The 22,057-nt window shown below is 53.3% G+C and overlaps 6 protein-coding genes across 6 annotated transcripts; 3 read left to right on the forward strand and 3 right to left on the reverse strand.

Annotated features, from left to right (window-relative positions):
• Positions 1-248: 248 nt before the first annotated feature.
• PG986_012006 (uncharacterized protein) lies at positions 249-5,245 on the reverse strand (the record flags this gene model as incomplete). The annotated part of the gene is made up of 5 exons (XM_066848228.1): positions 249-1,158; positions 1,208-1,951; positions 2,019-2,136; positions 2,187-4,565; positions 4,621-5,245. The coding sequence occupies 5 exons, from the start codon at positions 5,243-5,245 to the stop codon at positions 249-251; spliced, it is 4,776 nt and encodes a 1,591-aa protein (XP_066694924.1).
• Positions 5,246-6,911: 1,666 nt separating this feature from the next.
• PG986_012007 (uncharacterized protein) lies at positions 6,912-8,206 on the forward strand (the record flags this gene model as incomplete). The annotated part of the gene is made up of 7 exons (XM_066848229.1): positions 6,912-6,960; positions 7,017-7,077; positions 7,146-7,229; positions 7,282-7,625; positions 7,735-7,840; positions 7,908-7,983; positions 8,039-8,206. 7 exons carry the CDS (start codon positions 6,912-6,914, stop codon positions 8,204-8,206), a joined length of 888 nt encoding a protein of 295 aa, XP_066694925.1.
• Positions 8,207-9,822: 1,616 nt separating this feature from the next.
• Positions 9,823-13,445, forward strand: PG986_012008 (uncharacterized protein; the record flags this gene model as incomplete). The annotated part of the gene is made up of 8 exons (XM_066848230.1): positions 9,823-10,249; positions 10,306-10,482; positions 10,542-11,299; positions 11,349-11,427; positions 11,483-11,580; positions 11,637-11,652; positions 11,703-11,900; positions 11,959-13,445. The coding sequence occupies 8 exons, from the start codon at positions 9,823-9,825 to the stop codon at positions 13,443-13,445; spliced, it is 3,240 nt and encodes a 1,079-aa protein (XP_066694926.1).
• Positions 13,446-13,998: 553 nt separating this feature from the next.
• On the reverse strand, positions 13,999-15,662 carry PG986_012009 (uncharacterized protein; the record flags this gene model as incomplete). Its single annotated transcript, XM_066848231.1, has 2 exons — positions 13,999-15,420; positions 15,483-15,662. 2 exons carry the CDS (start codon positions 15,660-15,662, stop codon positions 13,999-14,001), a joined length of 1,602 nt encoding a protein of 533 aa, XP_066694927.1.
• A 1,197-nt stretch (positions 15,663-16,859) lies between these two features.
• Positions 16,860-17,792, forward strand: PG986_012010 (Short-chain dehydrogenase/reductase SAT3; the record flags this gene model as incomplete). The annotated part of the gene is made up of 2 exons (XM_066848232.1): positions 16,860-16,956; positions 17,011-17,792. 2 exons carry the CDS (start codon positions 16,860-16,862, stop codon positions 17,790-17,792), a joined length of 879 nt encoding a protein of 292 aa, XP_066694928.1.
• A 1,723-nt stretch (positions 17,793-19,515) lies between these two features.
• Positions 19,516-21,428, reverse strand: PG986_012011 (uncharacterized protein; the record flags this gene model as incomplete). Its single annotated transcript, XM_066848233.1, has 2 exons — positions 19,516-20,593; positions 20,671-21,428. The coding sequence occupies 2 exons, from the start codon at positions 21,426-21,428 to the stop codon at positions 19,516-19,518; spliced, it is 1,836 nt and encodes a 611-aa protein (XP_066694929.1).
• Positions 21,429-22,057: the final 629 nt, after the last annotated feature.

Genomic DNA, 22,057 nt, shown 5'->3' on the forward strand with positions numbered 1-22,057 from the left:
GGTCGACAGGTTAAGTATCCTTGCAAGTATGTGAGAGGGGTGAAAGGAGTTATGTATATTCAGATCTTCAACATGTGCATATAAGCGAAGTGAATGAGGGGGAAGTCCCCTAACAGCTCTGAGAGTCATCAGGCTTTGGACTGGTAAGATAACCAAACGCCGATAGCGTGCGAACTCCCTGAGGATATGTGCGATGCTATATATAATAAATTTCAGGGCGTCTTCCGTTTCCAGGCGAGGAAATGTGTCTAATAACTGTAGACCTCTCTCGCGCTCGCTCTCTCTTCACGCCTTCGCACCTCTTTGGCCACGCCCCTCCCTCTGCCATGACCATGGCCGCTTCTATTTGCGTCTGCAGCTACCGGTACCGAGGTCGTTGAGACCGCAGCTCCATTCCCGTTGTTATTACTAATCTTGTTCTGGGTGGCGGTAGCGGTGGCGGCAACAGCACCACCACCACCACCATCCTTCGGCTTCCCCTCCTCTACCCTTTCGTCGGCTGTTGCCCCCTTCTTCTCTCCACGTTCTTTCTCGCGGGCGACTCTCCGGGCTTCTTCCTCCTGCGTGCGCCGGCTCTCCTGGTCCCACCACTCCTGGAACGCCTGCTCTTGTTGGATCTCTTGCAGGCTGCGCTTGGCCACCGCCTCCTTGACACTCTCCTGCTCTCGTCGCTGGTGGTCGATGATATCCGCCAGACCCAGCCCGATGAGGGACTCGGACTGCCGCGGGGTCTTCCGGATGTACGACTTGGAATGCGGCACCAGCGGCTTGTTCTCCGGGACTGACGAGGGACTAGGCGAAACCTGGGATGGGCCAGCTGCTTTGGCCTGGAGATTGGAGCTGCTGGTACGGACCGCGGATCCGCGCGGCGTTGCCGACCCGGAGCGGTTCTGGCCAGGGAATCGGGTGTCGGGCGATGCCGTTCTGCGGGGCGTCGACTTGCCCGACGACTCCGCGGCCACGAGCGGCTTCGCGCCGGGAACAGCGAGCGACGGGGACTTGGTCTCGCTGCTGAGAACGTCTTTGATGGAAGTCTTGGGCGGTGCCGGACTACTCTTCCATGGCGATGATGCCTTCTTTTCGTCGACCTGGATCCACGGAGTCTGCCTTTGCTGAGCGGCCTGTGCCTCTTCCCCTGGCGGCTTCCTCGGCCTGCTGCTGCAGAAATTTCTTCCTTTCTTTCTGTGACAGCTTCTGCGGCGTCAACTTCGCCGCCTCTTTCTTTTCCGCGGCAAGCTCCGCAGAAAGAGCAGACTGCGTCGACTTGGACTCGTTCATAATGTCTTGAAGCCCCAATTTCGAAGTGGAAAGCGGCGCTGCGGCCCATGGCACACCACTGCTTGATATTCGCTTGTTTGCATTATTGGAAGACGAAGATAGAGCAGGCCGCATGGCCAGATGGGTCGGAGGGCTTGCGGCGGCCTCGTCCGCTCGTTGAATCGACTTTCCTTTAGGTGCTTTCCAGCTGCTCTCCGATAGGCTTGGGAGCTGATCTAGCTCCTTACGTAGACCGGGATCAAGTGGCCTTGAGCAAGGGGATGACGGGCTGGAACCACTGGATGATCCATCTTCGTCCATATCGAACATCAAGTCGGCCTGGGAGTTCTTGGGCAGGAGCTCAGGGCTAAATGGCTCGTTGCGAGGAGTGCGCGACTTCTGCCTCGTCTTGTCTGGTGTGAGCGACACACCTGTCATGTCGTCGAGGCTGCCGATGCGTGCCTTGAAGGATGACGAAATCTTTTTCTCCTCATCCTTTGACATGGCTTTATAGGCCATCTCACGCACACGCCTTTGCCTCTCCTCGTCTATATCACTCGCCAACTGGGGATATCGCTCGTGGAGTAGCAAGTCAGCTCGACCACTTCGAGCAAATGGACATCGAGCTAGCTGGTTATCCCTGACCACTTCATCAAGTTCTACGAGAAGCTCCTCATCCAGATTATCGAGAAGACTGATCAAAGTTAGCTAAATGGCGACGGAAGATGGAACTGCGTAAAGTGTATGGAATAACCACTCACTGGTTCTCAAGCATCGATTCCATCTGGAGGCATAGATATTCAAGACCCTTGTCCTTGAACTCGGTAACGGAACATACGCTGATGAGGTTGAGTAAAGTTGAGATGTTACGCATCGTAACTGAATCAAGTTAGACCAAATAACTACCAGATATCTCATGATGAACGTACCAAATCGGCCAAGGATCTTCTGGCAAATCTGAGAGAGCCGATCTATCATCAGCTCATTGGCAATGTTCATCACATCCACCACGAGCTCCGAGAATTCGTCAATGCTGTCTGCAATCACATCATCAAACAGCTCTTCACCCACGTCACCGTAGAGATGCTGTAGGACGTAGTGGAAGGACTCTGGATCGAAGTGCTTGAGGTCAATGGGGACTTTGTCAGACGTGCCTTGTCCCTGCATGCGGGTTGCAAGCCACATCCCACCAGATCGACCGTTGAAGAGACCCTGAAACCAAGGGCATCGCTGGCATAGCAGAGTGCTGTGAACTGGGATCTCATCTCCATCGAGTTCTAGTAAAGCGTCTCCATCTTCGAAGTATACCGGGTCTTCGATGGCTTTGCGGTAGTCCTGGTCCATTGTCCGAGAAGGAGAGCTCTGCAGTCTTGCCGATTCTTCCAACTTAAGCATGCCAAGTTTAGTAGCGACCTTCATGAGTTCGTTGCGAATCTGTCGGTAGCGGCTTGCAAGTGGAGGTGATTGGCGGGTAAAATTCCAGGCCGGAATCACTCGGTCCGCATAGGAGTAAACGACAAAGTTCAATAGAGTAATCAGGTCGATACCAGAGAACTTGATCACGATATTGTCGTCCTCCATATAGACAGTGAGCAGTTCAGGTATCTCGAATACGCCCGTCTCGCGGAATCGTAGGAGTCCCATCCGCAATACGGGACTTCGACAAGTCATAACCCAGGTGTGTACTGGAATCTGAATTCCCGGGCATGAGCTTGTGCAAACTACGGCCCCAGTGCTGTCGTTCTGGTATTTCCATTGCCGGAGATGCGATTGTATATCCTCTTCAAGATCAGTGGACGTCAGCACCTCGTAACCCAGCGTATCAACTCGGCCTTTGAGGACATCAGGATCCTGAAATTTCCAGGTGTCTTTGTTTTCACGCTTCGTCCCATTGGCAGCTTTGAAGCCCCGTAGGGCGCAGAGCGGTGCCATATCGTCCCAAAGATTCTGCTCATCAACCTCCACCTGCTCGCGAGTCACGTCGCAGTCTTTGCGGACTGCCGCATAAGCGCCAAAGGGGGAGCTTCGCACAGCCGCAACCCCGCTAATAAAAGGGACACGCTGGAATTTGAAATCCTTCCGTTTCCCATCCGAAAGACCGGCGGCCTTGGTGTCCTTGGCCTTGGTTCTCTTGATGCGGCGCCATACCGCTCCAGACTGAGTTGATATCACCACTGAACCGTTCTCTGCCACACTAACAGAAGCGGCTCCATCTTTCTTGGAGCTCCAGATGAGCTGTGGCGTCGTAACAGCATCCTTGATACGCGCTGGATTTGTGGTCGACGTCGAGATAGCTGATGACGACCCATCGTTCTTCAGGTTGAGTGACATGGTGAACAGGTCACCGCTGCCCGTTAGTGCAGCGATGGTCTCTCCACCAGATGTGATGGTGCGAATTTCCTTACGCCCAGGGTCGTATCTGGAAGACAAAGATAGTCTTCCAGATCGTTGTAGCGTGGAGTTTGTCAAGCTATCAAAAAAGGGGAACTTGATCATGTTGTATCCGTAGTTCGTAAAGACGCAGACAGTACGGTCTTCGAATAAACAAGTTGTTGCCTTTTCGATGGCCGAGACCATCACAATAGATGAGTGCGACGAGAGCAGCGATGCAGCTACCTTTCGGGGAATGGGCTGGACCTCCAAAGACCTGGAATCGGCATCCATCAATGCGAGTTGCCCCACGTTCTTTCCCCAGCAATATAGCGAGGAACCAGTATGGGCAACGGAATGGATGGACGAAGCGGCAATGCCCAGCACCACTTCTTTCTTGAGAGGGCCAAAAACTTGCCGAGGTGACGTACTCATCGGCTCCTCGTCTGCCTTCAGGGGTGGCGGAAGAACATAGCCCAACTGGGAAAAGGTGTTCAGGCCCCAAGTCCACAACTCTCCGCCGGTAGTAATAGCCAGAGTGTGGTTCTGCCCCAGAGCGACTGAGACGACTTGCTTGTCGAGCAAGGGGCCTTGCACGGGAGTAAAGTGAAATCGTGTGTTTTCGTCCCCTAAACCAAGACGCCCTCCGCGCCCTACTCCACATACGTACAGATTCGAGATCGGATCTGTTGTAAGAACGGCACTGTGCAGCTTGGAGAACTCAGCATCCTGCACGTAAAGGGGCCGGTTCTGTATTAGCGCTGGGACTTCCGACAGGTCTGGGGCGAACGACTCCTCAAGGCCCCTCTGCTTTTGCTGATGCTGAAGATGCTTATCATAGAAGTACTGGACCAAATGCTCGGGTCGCTGGAGGAAGACGCGCTCGGGGGAATTGGCGATCATCTTGGTCGCCAAGACCCAAAGAGAGGTTCTTGTTACTTCCGAAAGTGAACAGCTCTTCGCCAAGACCCGGCAGTTTAGTCGAATGCAGACCATTCTCGTCTACGTCCGAACCCGCCTCGCTGTCCGAATCGTCATCGACCTTGGCTCTTTCTTCGGCCATCCTGAGACTGCGGAGCGCAATAGTGGCATTGTAGACGTCAAACGGCGAGTTTCCCTCGTTATCTTTTGTCTTGATCAGATGGCCAACCTTGATGACATTGCCCCCAGCGATAGACACGTGCAAGTCCTTGCGTTCTTTATCCAATAACAGTCTTGCGATGGATATGTTGCCATTGTATAGTGCTCGGTGGAGGGCGTTCCAGCCACTCTCGAAGTCTTGCGCGTATAAGTCGATGGCGGGATGGTCCAGCAGGGCCTCGACAAAGAGGATCGCATTCGCGGAGGTTGACGAGGCGGCGCGCAAAAGGAGGGTCAGCCCAGCATGGTCGCGACTGTTCAGGTCGGTCTTGGATAAGCCGCCGGGGGCCTGACCCGAGACTTTGCGCGACTTGTTTTGTGGTCGCGGAGAGCTTCCGAATGCGCCGGGGCTTCCTACTCCAACAATGCCTGGACCCCTAGACGGATACGTATTCTGGGAGTATCCGGCCGGAGCCAGTAGCCGACGGAATCTGTCGACATCGTTTTCCCAGTAGTACTTCCAAAGTAGATGACTCATGTGGCATACAGCGGCGGAGGGTCCAAGCAGCTCAAATAGCACCCGCTGTGAGTCTCGAGGATCACGGCCTTTTTAAGGTGCGCTTTCTGAAGCTGCTGCGACGGGAGGGGGAGGACAAGCTTCAAGAGTTGCAGCTCTCTATCTGGTTGTGGTGTCGGTTGATTCGTCGTCGCAGCAGTCGGCACGGTTGTTGAAAGGGTAGATAAGAGATTAACCTTAGGGTTTCGCGACTCGATTTGGAGTTGAAGTTGGAGATGGTATGAGATGGAAGCAGTGGCAAGGGGAGATAAGGTTTGGCTTATCGGGGTCCAGTAGGCAGGTACAGATCAGGGTGAAGTCCAGTTGACACTTAGCTAGCGCACGCGCACACAGTCAGTAAATCGCTCTGCAGCAAGGCTTGACTAATCCTAGAGGGTGAGATCCGACGTACAGAGAAGTCAGGGAGTACATACGAGTATATCTGTCGCAGGAGATGCTGTGGTGGCGGGGTAGTTCAGGAGGGCAACTTGTCGATGCTCGAGATGATGATGTGTGTGTCATGTAATGGAACCCTGTGCGCTCGCGACACCGTCGCGCCCGACGACCAATCGGAAGAGCTAACGCGGGCTCATGGGGCATCCTCAGGGCAAGGACAGCTCTCCCATCCCCCGAACTGCATCCTAGGTAGCAGCTTCGGAGGCCAATCTACAGCCCTATCGGCCGATCAATTGTTGAACGACCGACGCCTAGGTCTGGAATGCTAGTGAATTAATTGTGCCTATGACAGACCTTTGGTCCATCTAAATATCACTCCCAAGTAGATGAAGGAGCATGTAACTCATGAGCTTCCAACATGACTTAGGTAGGTAAGTACCTACAGTTATTCGTTACGCCTGCAGACGCCTAGGATTAGAGCAGTGGAGCTGTACATAGCATGCATGTCTAGATGCCCCGCGATGCACTTTGGGCCAGTTCGCATCGCTAGACTGGCGAGCATGAATGCACTACATACAAGTAGGAGCTAGGACAGCCAAGGGACAGAAGGAATCATTGCCTACCCTATACTCGGAGAAAAGGCATACCTGCAGCCAGAAATGATCCGCGCAATGACTAGTTTGTGCACGAACTTACGTCTTTCCTTGGCGATGGAAAGAGTAAGAGCTCTTTGCATACTGAATTGCAGTAAGCAAATCAATCAGGACTCAATTTCGGTTATATAGAAGTACATATAGAGCCGTTATCTACCTGTGTGTAACATGTTCCAAGACTTTAGGCTTGTGCAGGAACAAGTGCATGCCTACCTACGCACATATATGTGAAGATACTGGACGTGCTGACCGGGACAGTGGAAGTAGCAGAATGCAACCTGGCGCCGACAAGCGTTGCAAGCGTTGCAAGCCGAGAGAGTCCGGGCTTATTTCATGGTTATTTGATGACAGGCGCTGACCCACCACAGCCGTTATCGCATGCAACACAGCGGGATTAAGCGCTCGGCTCAAGAAATATTTCAATTTCCTTGTCGCGTGCCTCATTGCATACAAGTCGATTGTCTTCCCTGTCGCACCCCCAATTGCCCTGCACTCGACGTCTAGTAAACACTGTGGGCTCCTGGCAACTCTGACTTCATTTTCCACCACCCAAGCCCGGCGACAACTACCCATCGTCATCCCACTACACCGCTGTCAAGATGTCGTCCCAGGAGAAGCCCCTCCCCTTCGTTTACCAGTTCGCCGCTGGTCAGTACTTGTGCCAACCCTGCCTCGCTACTTCCTCCTGCTGACCGTTCCTACAGGCGCAATTGCTGGTGTGTCGGAGATTCTGGTCATGTACCCGACAGATGTTGTCAAGACACGGTCAGTACTGCTGTTACAGTCGCATGATGCGCACCCCCGATCCTAAGCTGACCATCACCCCGGAACAGACAACAGCTTGCGACCGAGAGCATTGGCATGGTCCAGACCTTCCAGAACATTGTCCGAAACGAAAGCCCCGGCCGTCTCTACCGGTTAGCCGCCCCAATTTTGTGCTGGATTGGCTCAACACTAACAGCCGAGCAGTGGTATTCTGGCACCCATTCTCATGGAGGCTCCCAAGCGAGCCACCAAGTTTGCTGCCAACGACTCGTGGGGCAAGGTGTACCGCAATGCCTTCGGTGCCCAGAAGATGACACAGGGCCTGTCCATCCTGACCGGCGCTACTGCTGGTGCGACTGAGGCCTTTGTGGTGGTGCCTTTCGAGCTCGTCAAGATCCGACTGCAAGACAAGGCCTCCGGTGGAAAATATGCTGGCCCTGGAGATGCCCTGATGAAGATCATCAAGAACGAGGGCCCTCTGGCTCTTTACAACGGTCTGGAGTCCACCCTGTGGCGTCACATTCTCTGGAATGCCGGATACTTTGGCTGTAAGTCAAACAAAACGAACCCGGGACTTCCCCTGTCACGCAGTCATTGCTCTATGCTTGGCGTAGTTACTCTGCCCTGCAACTGCATGCCTAACTCACATAACTATAGGCATTTTCCAAGTCCGTGAACTTCTGCCCGCGGCCACCTCCAAGAAGTCACAAATTGGCAACGACATTATTGCCGGCTCTATCGGAGGTACCGTTGGTACTATCATGTAAGTTTCTCTAGCCCCTCACTTGAGTTGCTTTTATATCATGAGGCCGATTCTGACCAGTGATTAGTAACACGCCAATGGATGTGGTCAAATCCCGTATTCAGAACAGCCCGAAGGTTGCCGGCGTAGTGCCCAAGTACAACGTAAGCAAAGCCTCCTGTCCTTATACAGAATCAATGACTCACCTTAATATTGCAGTGGGCATGGCCATCCGTCTTTATGGTACTGCGCGAGGAAGGATTTGGTGCTCTTTACCGTGGTTTCGCGCCCAAGGTGCTGAGACTCGGACCCGGTGGTGGTATCCTCCTAGTCGTCTACACAGGCGTTATGGATTGGTTTAGACAGATGGGCGTTGGGTCTAAGTAAATCGGTCACTTGCCCTTGATACCCAGTCAGGTGTCTTCATTTAGATTTCAGGCCCACAATCTCTTTTGGCCTCCAAATACACGACACTATACAGGCACTTCTCAACCGACGTTGCTATGTCTTTGTAGTTCTTGAAGACTCAATCCCCTGCAATCCCATATCCACAACAGCCTCTGATCTCCTTGCATATGATCTCATGAAATCTCTGGCCTCTGCTATTCTAATTGAATGCATCGGTCTTCGGGTTCCTACCGACTAAGACTACGATTTTATAATCGTTGCGTTCACATACATTCCCCTACCCTCCCTCACTCTTCTCAGAGGCATTGCAGAACCTGAATAAATCATGTAAATCATATTCCTAGATTCGCACCTATACGACACCTCGCGATCCTCACTGCCTCAGCCGGGCCGGATTGCACTGTTTCTGCGGGCTGTAACTTCTTAAAGGCTTGGCGATCTGGTATGTCACCCATCACACTTGCTTGTCTTTTCAATCTTCTTTGCCCACCACCGGTGATGCTCCGCCTGCTGTTGGTATTGCTGCCATCCTACACATAGGGGGCCAATACGATGATATTGCTACTTTTTTCGTCAAACCACCCAACACCTGTGAACTTGCCTTCAAATACAGCTTATATCCTTCACACAGTAGCGATCCAGGGGCAACTGAGAGTACCACCGAAAGCAAACCGTCAAATAGGCACACTCTTCAAAATAACCCGGGGAAACTCTTCAAGCATCGACTGTTAACCTTAATTTCAGGCTATTCCCCCTGAACAGGTCTTCCAGGCCGGTTGGGCCACCCCGTCCGATTGCCCCCATCTGCCATATCTCGTCCACCTTTGGCAGTTCAGCTCAACGTCGACGCCAGTCGATTCAGTTTTCTTCTCGCCGAGGGCACTGAGGTGAGCATACTCTTGGCTACTAACCGAAAATCACCCCATCACGATACATATTCATCCGACTTGGTGAGTCCCAACTATTCCACTTTCACAACTACATTCAATGGCCAGTACTTACATCCTGCCTGTGCCACCTTCCTTGAACTCTCATCTTGCACTTGTTCTTACTTTCCTACTGGATCCTGGTCCGCAAGTTTTTTTTTTTTTCGTTGATGAGCTCTTGTCCTTCTTTCATCTCCCAACTGACCATCTAAGAAGTCACATGAATGTTTTGAGCTCATAGGACAGGTAAGTGTAATATTTCACTGCGATCCTCATGGCTATTACATACCAACCCTCACGCATATTCGCTTCTTCTCTCGCAACCTGGAGATCCACCAGCCTCATCGTCACCAATATCGTCACCAACATCGTCCCTCACACAATTGTCCCTTCCATCGTGGTCATCTCTCGACTGCTAGTCAACATTAGGAAGCTACTTCATAGCCTCTTATCTATCATCACACAACACCCTGATTCTGGCACGTTTTGCCATCATACCTACCTTCTTTCCTAACACATCTAAACAGCAGAACTTACCAGACTCCTCTCAAACCTGACTTTCATTTCTGAAGTGGATTTCCATTCCCGAATCATTTTACCAGATTTATGGTTCTCGTCCATTCAACTTCACGCTAAGTCTACTACATTCACTGCGCCCCCAGGTTCAACATGGTGTGCTTGGAACGTTATGGCGATGAGGAGGACTCGGGCAACGAGAGCGATAGCGGTGATACCGTATTCGCGAACAAGAGTCGATGGGATCGTCACTTTGATGACAGCAATGAGTCGACCGCCCCAGAGACTGTAAGTAGTCATCAAGACAGCGGCGAAGGCCCCAGCAGACGGGCCCAGGCTACAGGCGGTTCGCCAGACGATGATGGCGACGACTCGGATAATGGAAGCAACCACTCTGGAGGTACTATCAGAGACAACGGTGAAGGTCCCAGCAGACTGCCTCAGGCCGCAGGCGGCGCACCAGACGATGGTGGCGGCGACCCAGACGATAGCTCAAGCGACGACAGCATCGACTCTGGTTACGCCTCAGAGGGCAGAGGCAGAAATTCTGGGGATGATGATGAAGATGAAGACGCTGATGGTAAGTGCTTCAAGTCAAGTCGCAAGTCTGATTCAGCTAAAAACATCCCCTTTTAGAAGATGGTAATGACCGTGACGAGTCTGTTATGCCGGATGTCATCGAAGATGATAGTGACGACAGTGATTCAGCCTGCCACTCCGACGATGGAGACGATGTCGCTCTGTGGCCCCACGAGAGACTCATCGTCGAGTACCGCCGAAAGGTCGACAAGATAGGAGGCATCAGGAGAAAGGGTAAAAGCGCATCAGAACGTTGAACCGAACGATCCAAACATTGCGAAATCGAGTCACAGAGAAGAACAATGCGATCAGGGGTCTCGAGGGACGTATCAATGGCTTTGAGCTAGAGATCCAAAGACTACAAGATCGCCTGAGGGGGATCCGACCCCCTCCCACACCATGGACCACGCTGTGGCAACAGGGCCAGCCCTACCTCTCTGTGACCTACAGGGAAGCTTGCAAGCAGCTCAACATGTCACAGGTTCCCACCAATGTCCATCCTCAGCTCACCCTGTCGCTTCGAGAGCTCAGCCAAAGGCAGATGAACGCAGCATATGGCCTTAACGGTGGCGGTGGCGGAGACGGCAACGGTAACGGTAACGGTAATGGAAATAGAAACGGGGCCGACAATATGTCTATCGATAGCGAAGGCGACGACGGTGATGGTGGCAGCGACGATGAGTCCAACCTGGAGTCCGACCTGGAGTCCGACCTGTTCGTCCGACAAGAGTCATCCGCGCCACCCGCTGACCAGGATGAGATGGCGTGCAGACCCTTCAATTTCAACGGGCTCCCTCGCGAGGTTCAAGAGAGGATCTTCCGGTATCTCTTCGTCAAGACGGATCTTGTTCACTGTCTTTCCCGCTTGGACCCCCGCAATCCTCCCCTGACTCCTAGACCACTTCATCGCTTCTTCTGGGGCGGCAGTCAGCGACAGTGTTCCGTCACATTAGCTCACCGGCCCAACAGCGTTCTCCGACTACTGCTGGTCTGCAAGAGATGGCTGTATCTTGGCGTCCATGCATTCTATGGTCTAAACACCTTCGCATTCGTAAGTCTTCCAATTCAAGATGTCAACAAGCAAGCTAACATGGTCTTAGTCGTCTTTAGGAGAGCTGGGCCGCTTCATGAAAGGCAGCGGCTCTCGTTTGGAGCGAATCGTGAACGTGGAGTTATTCTGTAAGATACAAACCAGCGTCCTCCTTACATCAGGCCCTACTGACTTTCCGAACAGGGCACGGAGCTATCATGCCTCGCCACCCATCGCTTGTTAACCAACGAACTTTGCCCCTTCAGTTCTTCTGCGATACCCGGCGTCTCAAGACACTGGTGGTAAGTAAACCCTAAGCCAAATATAGCAATTGCCCGTCACTAACCCATGTTAACAGGTCCATCTCCAAGAGCGTAGGTTCACTGCATCTTTTGCCCACTTCGAGAACGCAATGCTAATCAAGGATATCCAGAGGATGAACGACGAACTCGCAGAAAATACGAGATACAAAAGGAGGACGACAATGGAAACGACAACAGCGGCGTTCCGTACGCTGGATCAAGGCTTGACCTGAAGAATCCATTCAAAGTGATGATGGAACAGACGCGAATTCAGCCTAACCACCGACAGTACCGCAGCATTCGAACAATGCATGGACTTGGTAAACGGACACTGGCCCATCACTCTTAGAAAAAGAAGAACTAACCTTGTACGTGCAGATTTCGTCTACCAGCTTCGAGGCATGACCTGGGCCAGAATACGCGAAGCCCAGGGCCCCGTTGCTCGTCAGAAGATTCGCGACTGGAGTGTCGTCGATGACATCAACGCTGTTGTCACACTCCCCAAGGAACCCGGCTACGCATTCGCATCCGAGCTGGATAACCTCTCGCCCATCGCAGGACTTGGCAACTTTGTGCCAACCGATGATGACAAGGATGTCGTCAGAGCATGGTATGCCGACGACGATCCCATGAGAGAAATCCTTGGCATGGATGATGACGGCGATACCATCAGCGTTGTCAGCAGTGACGCGCGATTATCCGATTATTCCGATGATGGCGGATCCGACGATGATGATGACCCCGATACTCTATCTGTTGATGGCGGAGGTGACAATGACAGCGGTGTTGACGTCGACATGAATGACGACCTCGATGATAGCGACATTGATGTCGACATGGCTGACGACAGCGACGATCGCGACAATACCCCATCGGATGCAAACAGTACCCTAGGTGATGACGGTAACGATCGTGAAGACCCAGAGGAGGATGATGCTGCTCTCGACGGCATCAACGACGGCCTTGATCAAATGGATATGGGCGACGAATCGGAAAGCATCGACGAAGATGCTGGGGATGATAACATGGACACCATCTCAACGACTACTGATAGTAGCGGCGATTCTGACGACAGTTCCCGCCCCAACGACACTGGACTTACTGGTATCACTTCCGACTATTCGTCAGCGGTAAACGCTGTCAACTTAGGCCAGAGCTCTCGCAATCGGTCCAATACCGTATCATCCTCCGCAGCCGATGCGGGCGATGACGCAGGCGACCTAGGTACCATTGAAGACGACAAGAACGAAGAAGAAGAGAATGACGACGACCATAAAGATCGCGCTGGCAGTGAACAGTCCTCACTTTTTGTGCCTCAAAACAACAACGACGACATGTCCGTCAAGTCAGAACAGGCCTCTACGTACATCAAGACGGACAGCGACGAGGAGAAACACAAGATCATCGATCTTACCAGCGACGACAATGGCGGCCCGAGCAGAGCTGCTAGAGGAGATAAGATCGACGCGTCGGTCGTGATCAAGAACGAGAACACTGGCAGCGGCAGCGGCAGCGACCCGGGCCCCTCGAGACGGGGATCCCTTGTCGGCGCGAACCGCGACGTGCCCATGGAGATTGACTTCGACGAGCACGACAACAAGCCGTCGCACGATACCGACAGTACCATGGATAACTCAGACGCCGAGAGCGGCAGAAGCAGCTGGCAGGATGCCCAGTCCCGTTCGCCTTCCGCCGTTGGCTCTTCTCCTTCCATCGCCGGTTTTTCGAGTTCCTTTGGACGCAGACGCTTCAGCCCAGGCCCTGGAAGCGGTATGCAGCGCGGCCCGAAGCGCCAGCGCACTCAGACCCCGTCCGAATCCGGAGCAGGAAGCTGCGCAGATTCGCCGATATCCATTGACGATTAACTCCTCCCATTAATCATTGAAATCATGACGGGTGAAAACGTTTGTGATGCATTTCCCCGAATCCCATCATTCACTGATTTATCTGTTTTATCTCTGTACTATCATCTCAGCCTCCACCATCGGCGGGCACATACACACACATCTCTCGATGTGGATATGGACCAGTTGCGTTGAAACAACCGCTGCTGCTCAACTTGGAGTAGTCTACTGGATCCTCTCTGCATCATGAGATACTCCGTGTTTTCTACTTCACCGAACGATACCCATTGCGAATCAATTTTACGACCACATTCTTCTCACCACGACAGACCGGATACTGGAAGCCGGAGAGTCCCTACCTCTCAATTCTGAGACGACGGTCGCCCATGAACCAGGGGTGGTTTTGATCTGCGATGAGTTGCAGGATGGTTGCCGAAGGAGGGCAACCAGTGGACCAAATGGAATCTGCGTCTTCATTCATGAAATGAGTTTCTTACTTCGGGTAGCCTTAATATTCAGATCTCCGTTCTCTTATAACTTGAAATGTGATTTCTTGACCGCTAAAACGTGGTATCTAGTCGAAAGTAATCTTTTTGCCCTCAAACTTGGCATTCGCCATCTTCTCCTTCGCAGCCTTGGCCATATCCCAAGAGGCGTGCAGGGGTCCAGTATCATCTCGTTTTGGCTTTGCTGGTAGCTTGGGAGCAGCTTCAACAGCCGGCTCGAAACGAGGCTTCGGGCCGTCAAAGCTGCGCGGGGCTCTTCCCAGAGCCGCGTCCCTAAGAGCGCGGCGGTTAAGCTTGGGCGGAGCCGCCGAGTCGTCGAAATTGTGACGGGCAGGCTTGGGCGGGGCCGGGGCCGGGGCCGAATCGTTGAAATTGCGTTGCCGATCGGGATGGACGCCCTCGGGCGCTGGTTCTGTCGGCTTCGCCCGTTTCTCAAACGCGGACTTGATGCCCTGCTTCCAAGGCGCGCCGTGCTCGTTGCCGACGGCGCCCCTCTTGGCATCCCAGCCGTCGTCTCTCGAGTCCTTGGGCTTGTTGAGATGCTTGGCTTCCTGCTTGAACTTCTTCTCCCAGATGGCTTGGCGGGCGCGCTGGCCACGCCGATTATTGCGCGCAGGAGCCACGTCCACGTCAGAAGCATCGCTTTCGCTGCCCGAGATGTAGCCACCCATTAACGAAGGCAAGAAGGTAGAGTCTCCAGGCCTTGAAGGGGCAGCCTTCGTTGCGCGCGCCTTCTTGGGCGGTGGCGATACTGCTTCGCTCGAGGCATCACTTTCCTCCTCTTCCTCCTCTTCCGCCTCGTCTTCTTCATTTTCGTCCAGATCTACGGCAACACCGTCGTCATCTGCATCAGATTCTCCCCCAGAGAAGTAGTCAGACGGACCTCGAACTTCGGCCTGCGGACCTTTCTTAATGACCGCAGAGCGACTATTCTGCAAATCGTTCTCGTCACTTTCCAGGTCATCTCCTTCAGAGTCGCTTGAACCACCAAGCAGGGCCTCGTATCGGGAAAGAGCTTTCTCTTCCTCATCTTCGTCGCCGGAATGGTGTCCCTCATCACCAGAAACACCTCCCCATTCGTCCTCGCTTTCCTCCTCGTCGGACTCGGCAGGTTTCTTTTGCGACTTCGCCTTCGTACTCTCGACGGCGGTCTTGGCTTTGCGCGCCGGCCCCTCGTCCCTGTCATCGGCCTGTTCCTCCTGCTCCTCGCGTCCGGCCTTGCCCTTGGCCCCCTTGGCCCCTTTGCCCGGCAGATCGACCCGCAGGGCTAGGCAGGTGGCCTTGATGGCCTCGTCCAGCACGTCCTTGACCTGCTTCCGGTTACAGAGCCCGCTGGTGACATTGTGTAGGGCGCTTCGTTCCTCCTCGGTGATGTTGGGCTTCGGCACAGGCTTGATGGTATCGGGCAGGTTGGGCGACTCGGCGACGCCTTTGATTTTGAGCAATTGGGTGCACAGGATGGCATGGGCGGCTTGGTGGAGGTCCAGACTCTGTTTTTGTCTCGTGTATTAGCAAGGTGACGCGCAACATAGATCTGGGAGCAATTGCACACCTTCAAGACAGCTACCTCCCTCTCCAATCGCTCGACCTTGTCCGCGTTGGCCTCGCGAACTCTCTTGGCCAGGCGTTGCCGTTCGAAGCCTTTGGAGGTCTTCAGAGCGCGAAAAAGCTTGATTTCGAGATCCTGAAGCTGCGCATCCAGCTTAGGCTCGTATCTCTTTCGTTTGACCATCTCGTGTATTATCTGCGTTGTCGTCCAGGGTGTTTTGGGCGGAATTGCAGGCGCTTCTCAAGTCTCGACTGATAAGATCGCTACAAAAAATTTAGCTTTAGCTCTGGATTGACCCTTGGAGCTTGGAGGTTCCTTGCCAAGCCCGTTGCACTTTACAGTGGGTCGATCAAACTACATGTACCTAGGTACTCCGTACTCGGCAAGGCATTGAAGCTTATCACGACTACCAGCACGTGGTTTGGAAGTCCTGCACACGGCACATCGCGGTAGCTCCTTTTCTTAGAGTCGCCCCGTCTTTGGTTCACAGCGGCCTGGATTGTCATATCGCCGTTATTAGTATTTGCAAACAAAGGCGGGCAAGCCATGCGCGCCAGCAATCGTCCATGTCCGTCGTCATCCAATCCACTGAGGGGTACAACAAGCATCGTAGCGGGGTCGCGGCGCCTGGAGCTTTCGAGGCACAGGCACAGACATGGATGCTTCGAACCAAGTCCAACACCCAACCCCCTGATGAGAGCAAGACAGCCAGCCTCCTGTCATGGCAATGAGGAAAGCACATCAAACGTTTCCTTCTAAACTGATCTTTGCAGATGCGCAATGTTCTCTTCTGATCGCTGGACGTGCCTGAATAGCTAGCTTTCTTGGTCTCGGAGTAGGGTTACTGACGACATGGTATCAGGATATGTGTTATCCCCTTGATGGCGACAACGCTGCCCTTGGTATCGAAGGTAGGTCCTTTCCGCAATGGAATAATCAACAGGCCTAGTTGCTTATTTAATTAGATATTGCATCCAGCAGGATGAGCCTTATATTACGCCACTAAATATCCCCTAAATCCATATGTACAGAACGGCACGATATGGTGGGGGCAGCACTGTCGCCGTCAAGGGTATACGGAGAGAACTCGTCTCCCGTTTGAACTCACTGTCGTTTGCTATCTATCCTGTATCAAGTAACGCCACATGCTGATAGTTAATAGCTCGACAAGACTGGATCCCCGAGACTATGACACTGTGGATATACGCTAAGCAGGCGAATACTCCATCCGAAGACAAGTGGAACCTCGGTATTTCTAAGCAATTATTGTAAGTACCCTTTAAAAGGTGAGTGACGTACTCGAGAAGCTTGCTTAACCCTCAAGTGCATCTTCAAGCCATACCTCAATCCTGGAGTAGCTATCATACCAATCTTGAAATAATGTCTTCTTCTCAAGCAACAGCCAGCCCGTCAGTAGCTGCCGGCGACATTTTCAATGTCAATGGCATGGTTGCGGTGGTGACAGGTGGAGGCACAGGTATGTTTTGCCGTCAAGTGCAGTTTAGACTTCCAAACACTAACTTCGTAACAGGAATCGGTTTGATGATTTCCAGAGCCTTGGCGGAGAACGGAGCTGCCAAAGTATACATCCTGGGGAGACGCGCAGACGTCTTACAGGAGGCAGTGAAGACCGTCGGCAAGCCGTCCGTCGTCGTCCCACTCACCTGCGACGTCACGTCAAAGGACTCCCTGAAGGCCGCCGTGGACCAGGTTAAGCAGGAATCCGGCTTCGTCAACTTGCTGGTGTGCAACTCGGGCGTGAGTGGGCCCTCGACCAAGCGTGCCAGCCCGGACATGAGCGTCGCCGAGTTCGCCGAGGAGAACTTCAACGTACCCATCGAGGACTTCACGCAGACCTTCGCGGTCAACACGTCGGCCGTGTGGTACACGACGATGGCCTTCCTGCCGCTCCTGGACGCGGGCAACAAGAAGGGGAATGTCTGGCAAAAGTCGCAGGTCATCGCCACAAGCAGCATCGCGGGCTTCAACAAGGTTAACACTGGCGGCTTTGCGTACGGCCAGTCCAAGGCGGCGTGCACACATCTCATGAAGCAGCTGTCGGTCAGCCTGCCGACCTTTGACATCCGCGCCAACGTCATCTGCCCGGGCCTCTACCCGAGCGAGATGTCGGCCCCCATCATCGAGCGCCAGGGCGGCTTCGGCAAGGACACCATCCCGCTGGAGCGCGCGGGCGACGACCACGACATGGCTGGCACCATCCTTTACCTAGCCTCGCGGGCCGGCGCCTACTGCAACGGGACCATCATTGTGTCGGACGGCGGGCGGTTGACCACATTCCCTTCGACATACTAGAAACTTGCCGAGGGATTTTCCGGTCTGCATTCACCAAAGCCCCGGGTGGAACTGTCAGAAGACAGGCCACCTATTGACACGACCAATACGGTATGAGCGTTTGAGTACTTGAGAAACTTAAAACAAACATGTGCAAAGTATATCATCCGAACATGATTGGCAAGCCTGTTTATTCCAATTAAAAAACATACCTAACGGAATAACCACTGTACCAATATCAGTAGCCGATCGCTTGATGTTTACAGTACGGGATACTCTGGTGGGAGCAGCGCTTTCGCAATCAAGGGAATACAACTGGGCTAATTCGAACCAACCCTCTTTATTTTTGTGTCTGAAGTACTCCTGAAGCCCACCATAATGCTGTCGAATGAGCTAGACCAAACCCCCTTTATTTCTACCATCGCATAGAAAATAGGCTCGCTCATCTTCTGTATCATAACCACTCATCCCCTGAATCTTCACAGTATAATTCGAGAACTCATCATCGCCGCCGTCAACTCCGTAACAGCCGCCGTGGCTTTGGGGCATGTGAGCATACACTGCCTTCGAGTCTTCACCCAGCGCGCCAGCGGCCGATACGGTCCTGGATATGGATTCATTCGTAAGCGGATGCTTTATCATAGAGTCTGAGCTCCGAAGCAACCAGCTCGTTCCGTACTGGTCGCACAGCAGCCTGGATGCTAACCAACTGGTGCAGTCAACGAGGTATCTATGTTGGCCTTGAGGAGACTGTAGTCAACTAGGCGCTCAAAAAGGCTTCGGTCCGGGGGCTTCAGCAGTGTCGCATATACCGAATCCTCCGCCTTTCTTTTCTTGATGCGTTCTGTAAAGCTCGTGTAGGCATCCATAAGCAGTGACATGCAATTGGTATTCCGTGTTTCAGGAACTTCGAGATTGTTCCACTTCTCCTTCCAACTTAGCATTTCTTGCTCGGCTTCGTCAATCAGTGGCCTCATACCCATGCGGATACTCAGCGCAGCAAGCAAGGCTGCCGCCCGCCCAGAAAGCTCCGTACCGGGGACCACGAGGTGGAGAAGGGCTGTCCAGAAGACCCTCTGGTGCTTAGCCTTTGCGAGTACAAGTGGCATCCTTATGAGCTCATTCTGAGGCATGTCTCTGACGTGTTCAGGCATCACATTTGCACTTGACATGTAGCTCGTCTTGTCAACGCCCCGCCCAGTCGAAGAAGAATCTTGGGGTGGCACGACCTTATGATCTCGAGTAGATCTGCTCTGGCCCAGATGGCCATATTCGCGTCTTCATTGTCGACCCCTGAGTTGTCTTATCCGTGCCAGCCGACCACACTTGCGTCGGGTCCAAGAAGACGCAGGGGAAGCGATCCTCGTTGGCAATCACTTGAATAATTGCTTCAATCTCGGTTGAGAAATTGTACGATTCTTCCAGCCAAGCAGTAGTTCTCTCTTTATCATTCTTGTTCATAATCCCTTGGACCCCTGCGCTGAGTCGCTCAAGTAGCCCGTTTCGTGCAGGGTTATCCCCAGGCGGCCAAGCCAGTTCCAGGCGTTTATTATTAGCGTCCTTCTGCATCAAAACGACCGCATCGAGCCAACAGCCTCGAGGTTTGAATTGCTGAAGTTCAAATGTCAATCGTCACAACTCTCTTTTAGCTCATCAAATCTTCCGCCAACGGGGTCTCTGCTGTGATGTATGTCTCAATTCTTTTTTCTCAAACTATTACATATTGGTTCCTTGGCTATACTGGTTAGGATCCGGTCATCTCTATCTCATCCTGTCCATTATGATATGAGACGGACCCTTCCATGTACAGGTCGTACATGCCAACACCAGGCACGAGCGTACTTCGATATCTCCACAATGGCTCTCCCTTCCTGTCGGTCATCGACTTGCCTGTCGGGTACGATTTGAGGTTAAGCTGGTTATGGGGGCGGTTCATCGTCATTTCCCGCAGGACCTGAGCCACCGCCAGGGGACTATCGGGCGGTATGACGACGCGGTTGGCCCAGATGGCCATGAATATCTCCAAGAACAGAGTCATACCTATGATAAGGAGCAACAAGAATAAGATAATTCCAGGGTGCGTCAAATCAAGCTCCACTCCGCGTCGGGGCGCTTCACCATCTACCTGGATCAACTTGTTGTTGTCGGCGAAGGAGGCCATGGCACCGATGGTGAAGCGCGAGATGATTTGCGCCAGTTGGTCGGCACCGCCGTTGACTGCCCTCCCGAACAAGGATTCGGAGGGGTACGTCTGGTACTGGGGCTCAGAATCGCCGGCGAAAGAAGAGGCGGCATAGCCCTGCAGCGCGATAGAATCTGCCATGAGGGTTCTCAAGCTGTTGCTGGCTTGGTGCTCCGGCCGCGTGGCGTTGGTCACCGCTCCTACCGTTACGTTGCATTGGTAGTACCACGCCGCCGTGGCCGATGCTTCGAAAGCAGAGAGCAGAGTACAGCCGTCGCCGCAGTTTTGCGTCGTATCTGTCATGTAAATTGTCGCATTGGTGCCGATCAGTGCAGGTATCGTCACCTCCTTGTCGCCTTGGTCCATGGCGACTGAGATCCTCTTCACGCTGCCGTCTCCTCCCGAGACGACAGGCCAGGCATTGCACGTCGTCGTGGCATCTATCGTCCTTGTCGTGGTGACCGAAATAAGACTCTCGTCGTCTGGCTGTGCAGGGTCCAGTGACAACTCCTTGAAGAGGTAGCGGCACACGGCGCCCTCGCAGAACGTGGGCGGGTCACCAGGGCGCACGATTATTCTATCCCGAGGAATTTCGCTGAAATTGTTACCAGGCTTGGACGCAGTAGAAATGATGCCGTAACTGCCATACTCGTTAGCTCACTGCCAACGACGGGAGTTGGTCATGGCCGCAGGGACGTCCTCCCTAGGGAAACTTACTTGTTGGCCATGAACTGCTGGGCGCCAAGTGACGTAGTCGTATCATTGACAATATCTCCGGCCTGAATGGAAGACAGATTCGGAATGAATACCGTGCCTGGCTCCATCAGAGCGTTCTTTTCGGCAGTGTCAGTGGAGTAACATAGACCTATCGAAGCCACAGTAACCTGCGATCCCTGTATCCCTCGCCATGAATCAGTGATAAGTCCTGGGTAAAAGTCACGTGCGGTACGACTTACGAGAATCAAGAGACCCCAGAAAAAGACGGCACTGTGGATGGACTTGCGACGTGTTCGATAGGCCAATTTCAAGAGAGACATCATGCTGTCGGCCTGCAGGATGCTCTCGACCTTGTGCCTGGAACGAAACCGGCGGCTCAGGATCCACCATCGCAAATCGCCCACCATGCCGTCGAGACTGCTCGCAACAGCCACACCCAGCCCAATACTGATTCCTGTTGATAGGCCGTTGAACACGCGCTTATCGGTCTTGGTAAAAACAGGCAACCTTGAGTAGTGGTACAAGATGCCGTAGAAGGAAAATGAGACGGCGACAATCATCAACCATCTCGGGAGAATCTTGGCGACGACCTTCCAAGTCGATGGCTTCTCGGCTCCATGCCCCCGGAATCCTGACGTGGACGGCGACGATGACAGCGCCGTACCAGTGCGGGCCGGTCGGAGTGCGGGAGGCCCTTCGTGGGCCAGGCCGGAGTCGGACGAAGAGATGTTCTCTCTTCCCGTAGGTCGGCGGTCCATATTTTCCTCCGGTCGGTTTCAATGCGTGCAGCAACAAGAAAAAATACACGTAATAATAATAATAATAATAGAAACAAGAAAAAAAAATACGCAAATGGCCCAGCTAGAAGCAAAAACGAAATGAATTCATTCCTGAAAAAGGAGTCGTCGAAACATGCCTGACTTTTAATTGTTCTCGGCGTGCAACCGTGCCTCGACCTGGGGCCGCGTAGCCCGAGACCCGCCGTGCCAGATTGCATGAAGAGCCCTGTAATGACGGAGGGGGGGGACCGCCTCATACAGGGGGGGGCAACATACCAGAAGAACGGATAGCAGGGCTCAACAGGGGCGGCTGGGGTTGCCGAGACCCGCGCGCGAAACATGGGGCGGACCTCTCCAAGCCCTTGATAGGTGTTGATCAGACGGGAATGCGTTCATGCCTCCCTATTTGCAGGTGCTTTTGTTATGAGTCCCACGTGGCACAAGGCTGAGTGACGAGACGATCGAGACAAAAGAGTAATCTCTCTGTACAGTTGTCACACAACGCCGCTTTGGACCCTTGAGGGCCTGGCGTGAGGCGGTCCACAGGCGGTAGATCAGAACCGCGAAAGTGCTGTATCCCACTGATCGCGGCCGGGACCGTGTTCCTC

The sequence above is a fragment of the Apiospora aurea genome (assembly GCF_038362705.1).
Source record: "Apiospora aurea strain CBS 24483 chromosome Unknown utg000008l_segment0_segment0, whole genome shotgun sequence".
Taxonomy (NCBI): Eukaryota; Fungi; Ascomycota; class Sordariomycetes; order Amphisphaeriales; family Apiosporaceae; genus Apiospora; species Apiospora aurea.